At 42.8% G+C, this 7,268-nt stretch overlaps 1 protein-coding gene across 1 annotated transcript in view; it reads left to right on the top strand.

Annotated features, from left to right (window-relative positions):
• The first annotated feature begins 607 nt into the window (after nucleotides 1-607).
• The window catches only part of LOC109532072 (endophilin-A2-like), an 8,102-nt gene continuing 1,441 nt past the window's right edge, over nucleotides 608-7,268 (top strand). Inside the window, exons 1-7 of the mRNA XM_019896699.1 lie at nucleotides 608-960; nucleotides 4,960-5,028; nucleotides 5,846-5,918; nucleotides 6,025-6,168; nucleotides 6,508-6,641; nucleotides 6,724-6,882; nucleotides 6,974-7,077. Coding sequence (XP_019752258.1) covers nucleotides 916-960; nucleotides 4,960-5,028; nucleotides 5,846-5,918; nucleotides 6,025-6,168; nucleotides 6,508-6,641; nucleotides 6,724-6,882; nucleotides 6,974-7,077 — 728 coding nt within the window. The 5' untranslated portion in view covers nucleotides 608-915. The remainder of the gene's footprint in view (nucleotides 961-4,959; nucleotides 5,029-5,845; nucleotides 5,919-6,024; nucleotides 6,169-6,507; nucleotides 6,642-6,723; nucleotides 6,883-6,973; nucleotides 7,078-7,268) is intronic.

Genomic DNA, 7,268 nt, shown 5'->3' with positions numbered 1-7,268 from the left:
AACACATACTTTCGAGAAAAGATTCACCGTAATCTCCCAGTACATTTTAGACTTCATTTTAAGATAGTTCTATTTGTTTCCATTTTTAAATTTCGTTTGAAGACACATCTTGATTCTTTTGCTTTGGACCCAACACAAGACTGAAAATTTTCTATTGTTTTCTGATGTCGACTGTATATATGTTAGTATCATTCATTTGTGTTTTAATTTATTGTTTTCAATTTTTTGCTGTGTTATTATTTTATGTTATATGTAAAGGGTTTTGTTACAGCTGCAGCTGTTGTGAAATGCGCTATATGAATAAAGTTGTCGTGTACTAAATGTTTATATTAATGCCTCACCAGCCATGAATCTCACCGCACGTCACTGTAATTTGGCGCGAAAAGTTTTCTTGTTGTGTGAGTGAGGTAAATAATCATTTTCAGCCTATATGACAAGTGAAGTTTGTCTCTGACGACCGAGTTAAAAAGTGTGCTTTAATGTAAGAGCAACGAGAACATCTGGCCTGGTGACCTAACCTGCACCTCCAATCGCAACCACACGGTGGTGGTAGACACCAATGCAAGAGTTCTCACCCACCCACCCAACACACATTGAAACTCGCCCCAGAATCATTTCATTCCTCCACAGATTTGTTTGTGTGAATACGTGGAAACTCGCCACAATTCACCACTGCACTAAATTACACTTCGGGAACAGTCTAGCCGGTGTATGTCCGGTGACAGTGGGACGACTCCCCCGCGGACGTGGATGTGGACGTGGTCAAGTCGGCGTGTCCCGACCCAGTTGACGGACATCTGTGCAATCCTATGATACCTCCGAATCATTTCCACTCGTTTTGCCCCCAACGCTGCGCGGCCAACTTGGGACACTTTCACGCCACGAAAACGCCGTGAAGTTGAAGACACTGCCAAAATGTCCGTGGCAGGCTTGAAGAAGCAGTTTTATAAAGCGAGTCAGGTTTGTGCAACTTTTCTTCTTCAGCCCCGTTCACCACCACCACCACCACCCCGCTTGGGTTCGGCTAGCTAACAAACTCTCGTAGTTAGCTTCCCTTAGCGTTCAAGCTAACGCGATTGAGTTTCTGCTAATGCTAATGAACTGTTAACCTCTGTTTACTTCTTGGTGCACTAACACGAAAAAAAGCAAATGTTGCATTTCCCGATGCGTTTGGTGTTTTTGTTGTTTCGTGTGTTTTGTCTCCTCCTCCCCACCCCCAAGCTAATTAAAGTGGAGGTGAATCTTCCAGGCGTTTCTTTCCCTTTGAATTTTTATTGACCAAAGTTCACCGACGATCGTTCTTTCAGCCTCCCGGTGAGTCACGGTCGAGAAGCAAACAACTTTTGAATGTATTTGGAAATGTGTCAACTTTCTGGAAGACCTGGTGACCTCTTTTCCACTCCAGCTGTGTTGTTAGCCTTTTTTTGTTTGTTATTTAAATCCAGGAGTTCCACAAATCAACCATGACATATAGATTGTGAACCCCCACTGATGTCTTTGGCCACACAATTGATGAGAATTAATCGTAAACGTGGGACTTCTAATCCTACTTCTACTCAACGCGGGCAAGGATTCTGAAAAAGAATGTCTTTTTCTTCACCACCCCTGCTGATCTAAGCAGGAAAGACATTTGGTTTCTGCCTTGGGCTTCCTGTCAGGAACACACACAGATCCCTGACGGTTAAAATGTGTTGCAATGTCAGACGAGCTTGTGTATAAACACCAGAAGTGGACGCTAAACACTATCGAACTAGCGCTGAAACAATTAATCGATTAACTCAAACCACTAAGTTGACACCAAAATCTCTGTCTTGAAGTTTCAACTGGAATCATTTCCCACACAGACGAATGCAACTGCAGACGCAATCACCACTGTGTGTAGAAATAAAATGGAATGAATGCGGTCAGCCATGAGGAAACGGTTTGGGTTCTTTTTGCACTTTAAAACAAATACAGGCAACGTATCTTAAATCGACACCAAAAGGTAGAATATCAATGTTAGCGGTGTACTGTGTATTTTGCTGTATTGTGTAGTTTTGATGGCTTCTATAATTGCGATGTGATAATGGTGGGACTCAGTTGGGTAAATCGCCACGAAAGGCCCAGGTACCAAATGTGCAGCCCAACACCATTAAGCACATCGAGATAAGCGCTACTTTCCCCTTTTTTTATTATTATTTGGGCTGCACCTCCTTTGTTTTCCCTCTTCTCAATAACAGTTGACACAGCTCGGATTTTCCTCACTGGCATACAGGAAGCGGGACTGGATATCAGTGCCCAGCAGTGCGCACATCCTTGTTTATCTCCTCTCCTTTTCTCGCCTGCTTTTACATCATCATTAACTCCAAAAGCATTGAACCTTAAAGGCTAGACAAACAAAAATCACGTTTGACAGCTCGATTGGCCAGAGGGTAAAAGTTGCATTTTATGTCTTTGAGGTCCTCGACAGTTCCAGTGAAACCTCGAAGGCAGTCGTTTCTAACCTCTGTTGATATGAGAAATGATCATCGGGTGACCTCCGGGAATAAACGAAATAAGTACATGCCTATTGTTCCAAACATTATGGAAAGCTCTCCATGATCAAATGATAAATTTTGTCCTCACTGGGGGTGTTCATGTAATTGGATTATATCCCCCCCCAACCCCATACAGTGCAGAGGTGCGCCAAGTTCCAACCTGGAACATATCAGTTCAGGGCCAGGAAGTGAAACTCCGCTCTAACCACACACCTATTCTGTAAACAAATACAGTGCAGCCAAGCTTTTGACCTTTAGACATCATGGGGAGCAAAATACTTACCGCCAGTTTGGTGAACGGCCACTATTCACCAAGGATGGGGACCGAGCCCTGCACCAAATCACTCACGGGCAACTCATGTAGTCCTTGGGGCTAACTGGTGCCCGTGGGCGCCAAGTCAGTGACCCTGGATTTTGTGTCTAATCATTAAAAAGTTATTGGATTCTCTACAGCTTATTTGGAGAAACTGTTAAGTAAGACGAAAAAAAAATGGTGGTTGTGGAATATGATACGTTTACTGTATAGACTCCTACAGCTTGGGTTATATATATATTTTTTTGTCTCAGTTAGGCAGGGACTGTCGACACACTCATGTGGATTGCAGGTTGTGCTAGCTGTGCATGTTTCTTGGCCGCTGTGGTGAGCAAGTTTGGGTGGGAATGGCTACAAGTCACTGCTTTTCCGGACATATTTGATTTTTTCCGTCACAGCCTTGAAATATTGCGTGTGACTTGTCTAATTTTGTGCTTCCTTGCCTGTTTGTAAAATTCAAAATGTGTCCCGACATTTAGCTTTGAATTTTGTTGATTTGTCCTCAAATGATCCTATTTTGCTCTGGGCATGATATACATTTTACTCTGCCAAGGAAAATGAAACAAGATTTTTTTTTCTTGCTGTTTAATGAGAATCAATTGATTTTTTTTTCCTCCATACTATGTTTCTTCTTGCATGCACTCTGCCAAGGAAAATGAAACAAGATTTTTTTTTCCTGCTGTTTAATGAGAATCAATTGATTCCATACTATGTTTCTTCTTGCATGTCATCAAAATAAATTAATTCTGATCTTCTTTGAAGCCTAATGTGGGCTTGAAAAAGGCTTGGTGTTGATCCACAGACATTTTTTGCTCGATTTCTTGGTTATTTTCTGCTCCGTTTCCTTCAGCTTGTGTGCATGTAAACAAAAATGTTGCAGCGACGTGAGGGCACAGACGCTTACGCGGGCCGGTTTTACCCTTCACGTACAAGTGCCCCATTCTGGTTTGCATTTACATTTTCAAATGACATACATCCAATGTGGAGCATGAGCGGCTGCTTTCTATGACGTTACCGCAAGTATGATGTTGTTGCATATAATTATTTTTTTTAAAAAATTTGGGAACTTGACCGCTATGCATTTCCTGACAGCATGTCATTGACATGAGACAATAAATAATTCATAAAAAGTTCACTTGATCTTCTAGAATCGAACAAGCGGTTTAGTTCGTGAATCTCGGCTCATAAATACAACTTGGAGTAAATGCGCGGACTCTTTGTTGATCTGATTGATGTGTCGATGCTACGCTCGGATTGGGCAGTGATCCAATTTGTATCTGATTTTTTTTTTTATCCATATTTGGAAGCGGCCCGATTCCAATCTGAGGCTATCTGATTCAATGACACATATGCGAAGTGTGCCTCTCTGGAGTCAAAAAGAAAAAGCAAAAGCAAAGTCCCTTGAACCATCATATAAATCCAGCCGTTTGAGCTCCCTTCTAATAGATAAGCGAACTTGAACCTGGAGACCTCCGGAGACACAAATCTTGATTTCTGTGATGTCGAGTCAGCAAAGACTATCTTGTGACCTGACTGCCTCAAGGCTGCGTTTCAACCTTAGCCTTATCCCCCCCCCCCCGCCCCCCTCCAAAAAATGTAATTCCAGCCATGACAAAAGGATTTCAAGCCTTACCAATAATTCAAACTATTTTTGGTTCCATCATTCTCATGTGACATTTGCCAGATCTGATAATTACTCACTTTTTTTTTTGTCGTCGATACTGAAACCTGAAACAGATTGCTGGCAAAAGTATGAGCATGACGTAAGGGTTTAAAAAAAATAAGTGTTATTTATTATGCTTATAAAGTGGGTCACACAGTTATTCTGCAACCCAGGGCTGTAAATCATCGCCGTTATCTAAGTTGGTGTTTACGGCCAATGGATCCAGGAGGAACTTAAAACAGAACGGGACAGATGTACAAAGTCGCCGAGCCCCAAGTCAACAAGACTGAAACAATTAGTCCTTGCACCAAAACAATACAGTCAAGCAAATGGCGGCGTCTAGCTGCGGAGCAGGCGTGTGGATGTGTCTATGAGAACCTTATGGGCCTCATGAAATGAGCTCACCCTTTATACCCTCCCCCCTTTTGACCCCCCTGGCTCTTTGTCTTTCTCCTCTCTGCCGCTAGATGGTGAGTGAGAAGGTTGGCGGCGCTGAAGGAACCAAACTTGATGACGACTTCAGAGATCTGGAGCGGGTAAGGCAACAGATTGGTTTTCAAAATGAACAATGAGAGAGCCAACAATAGCAAAAAAAAAAAAGTTTTCTTAGTCAGTAAAGCGGACACGAGTAGGTCAACACACGTCACACCCTTTGCGAGAGTGAAAAGGGCCCTGAAAAAAATCTCGGCCCACATAAGAAAGCATAGATGGGATTGTTATTGTTATTCTTTTTTTTTTTTTTTTTTTTTTTAAAGAATGACTACTTTGCAGATTGAAATGAACAGCAGCGAATAAAGCCAACCATCAATTTGGAAAAATCCTTTTTATTCCGAATCATTTTTTTATTTTATTTTAGTTTTTTTATTTTTTTTTTTTTTTTTTTTTTTTAAGAATGACTTTGCAGATTGAAATGAACAGCAGCTGATAACGCCAACCGTCAATTTAGAAAAATTCCTGGCTCATTCCTATGAAATCCTCTTTATTCCTCAGCATTTTTTTTTTTTTTTTTTTTTTGACTTGATCAAGGATTTCCACATCTGAAGCGCTTATCTGGTACAGCAGAATCTGTCCATGAGCGAGAGGCATGGGAAGATGAGCAAGCTGGTCTGAGTTAGACAGTTGACCTCCAGCGAGAAAGACTTCAAGAGAGTTGTTGAACTGAAGTAGCTTTTTTTTTTTTTTAAAGAATGACTACTTTGCAGATTGAAATGAACAGCAGCGAATAAAGCCAACCATCAATTTGGAAAAATCCTTTTTATTCCGAATCATTTTTTTATTTTATTTTAGTTTTTTTATACGGGGTAAATTCCTGGAATTTTATTTGCTGTTGAAGTTCTTGCCGTGTCTTTGCAGAAAGTGGACGTGACCAGTAAGGCTGTCGCAGAAATGATCTCCAAAACATCCGAATATCTCCAGCCGAACCCCGGTAAGAGAGAGGAGGATAAGGGGGGGGACCGTTTGCATATTTACAATATTATATTGCAAGATTTTGGAAGTGTTTCATCAGCGTCCTTCTCTCTGCCCTGGCGCAGCATCGAGGGCCAAACTATCCATGTTGAACACCATGTCGAAAATCCGCGGTCAGGTGAAGAACCCCGGCTACCCCCAGGCCGAGGGGCTTCTGGGAGAATGCATGACCAAGTATGGAAGAGAACTGGGAGAGGAGACTAACTTTGGTAAGTGGGAGAACCACGTCGTGCCGCAAAATTGAATCTTTATCCTATCATATTATTCACTCGGATAATAACGTATACCAGCAAACCAGGCGACCGTACGATACACAAAGGTGCTTGTCATTCACAGGATTTTCATGGACTTTCAAAAAAATATGTTTGAAACTTAAATTTCTCTGAAGCATGCTGGTGGAGAACGATACAAAAATGTTTTAAATTTTAGCATGTGGGTCTGAATCATTTCATCAGCGCTAAGTGGCAGCAGCAAAACACACATTTGCAAAGTGTGGTCAAAATGTCGATGCTTTATTGCGTCGCTGACATGTTCATGTCCGTCTCCAGGTGGCGCACTCGTGGAAGTCGGGGAAGCCATGAAGAGAATGGCGGAAGTCAAAGACTCGCTAGACATTGACGTCAAACAGAACTTCATCGACCCGTTGCAAGGCCTCTGCGACAAGGACCTCCGAGAAATTCAGGTTTTTTTTACCCAATGTGACGCGCCGCATTTCACGACGGGGGTGCGCTGTGGCGTCATTCTGTGATTCCGTCGGTTCGCAGCACCACCTCAAGAAGCTGGAAGGTCGCCGCCTGGATTACGACTACAAAAAAAAGCGGCAGGGCAAAATTCCCGATGAGGACATCCGACAGGCCCTGGAGAAGTTTCACGAGTCGAAGGAAGTCGCGGAGACCAGCATGTATAACCTGCTGGAGACCGACGTGAGCTCTCGCTTATTCACTTAAGCGTACAGTTGGACTGGCATTCGTGATGATGTTTGGTCGGGACACCGTGTTGTGTGTTTGTGAGTAGATCGAGCAGGTGAGCCAGCTCTCGTCTCTGGTGGAATCCCAGCTGCAGTATCACCGGCAAGCAGTCCAGGTCCTGGAGGAGCTGTCTGACAAACTCGGAGAAAGGTGTGGTAACATACCGCCTTGTGTATACAACTCGCACACACGTGCGCATACACTGAGCTTCAGGAAAACATGATGGCTGCACTTAGTATTGATCTAGCAGTATCATGCTAACGTAGGTTCACACTTAAAAAAAAAAAAAAAAAAAAAGGGGGGGCTCGCTGTATGAAAAACCACTTTTGGGGGGGGGGGGG

This window comes from Hippocampus comes, unplaced genomic scaffold, assembly GCF_001891065.2.
Source record: "Hippocampus comes isolate QL1 unplaced genomic scaffold, H_comes_QL1_v1.1 scaffold22, whole genome shotgun sequence".
NCBI classification, from domain to species: domain Eukaryota; kingdom Metazoa; phylum Chordata; class Actinopteri; order Syngnathiformes; family Syngnathidae; genus Hippocampus; species Hippocampus comes.
The sequence above is the reverse complement of the archived record's forward strand: the minus strand, read 5'-3'. Positions and strand labels throughout refer to the sequence as shown.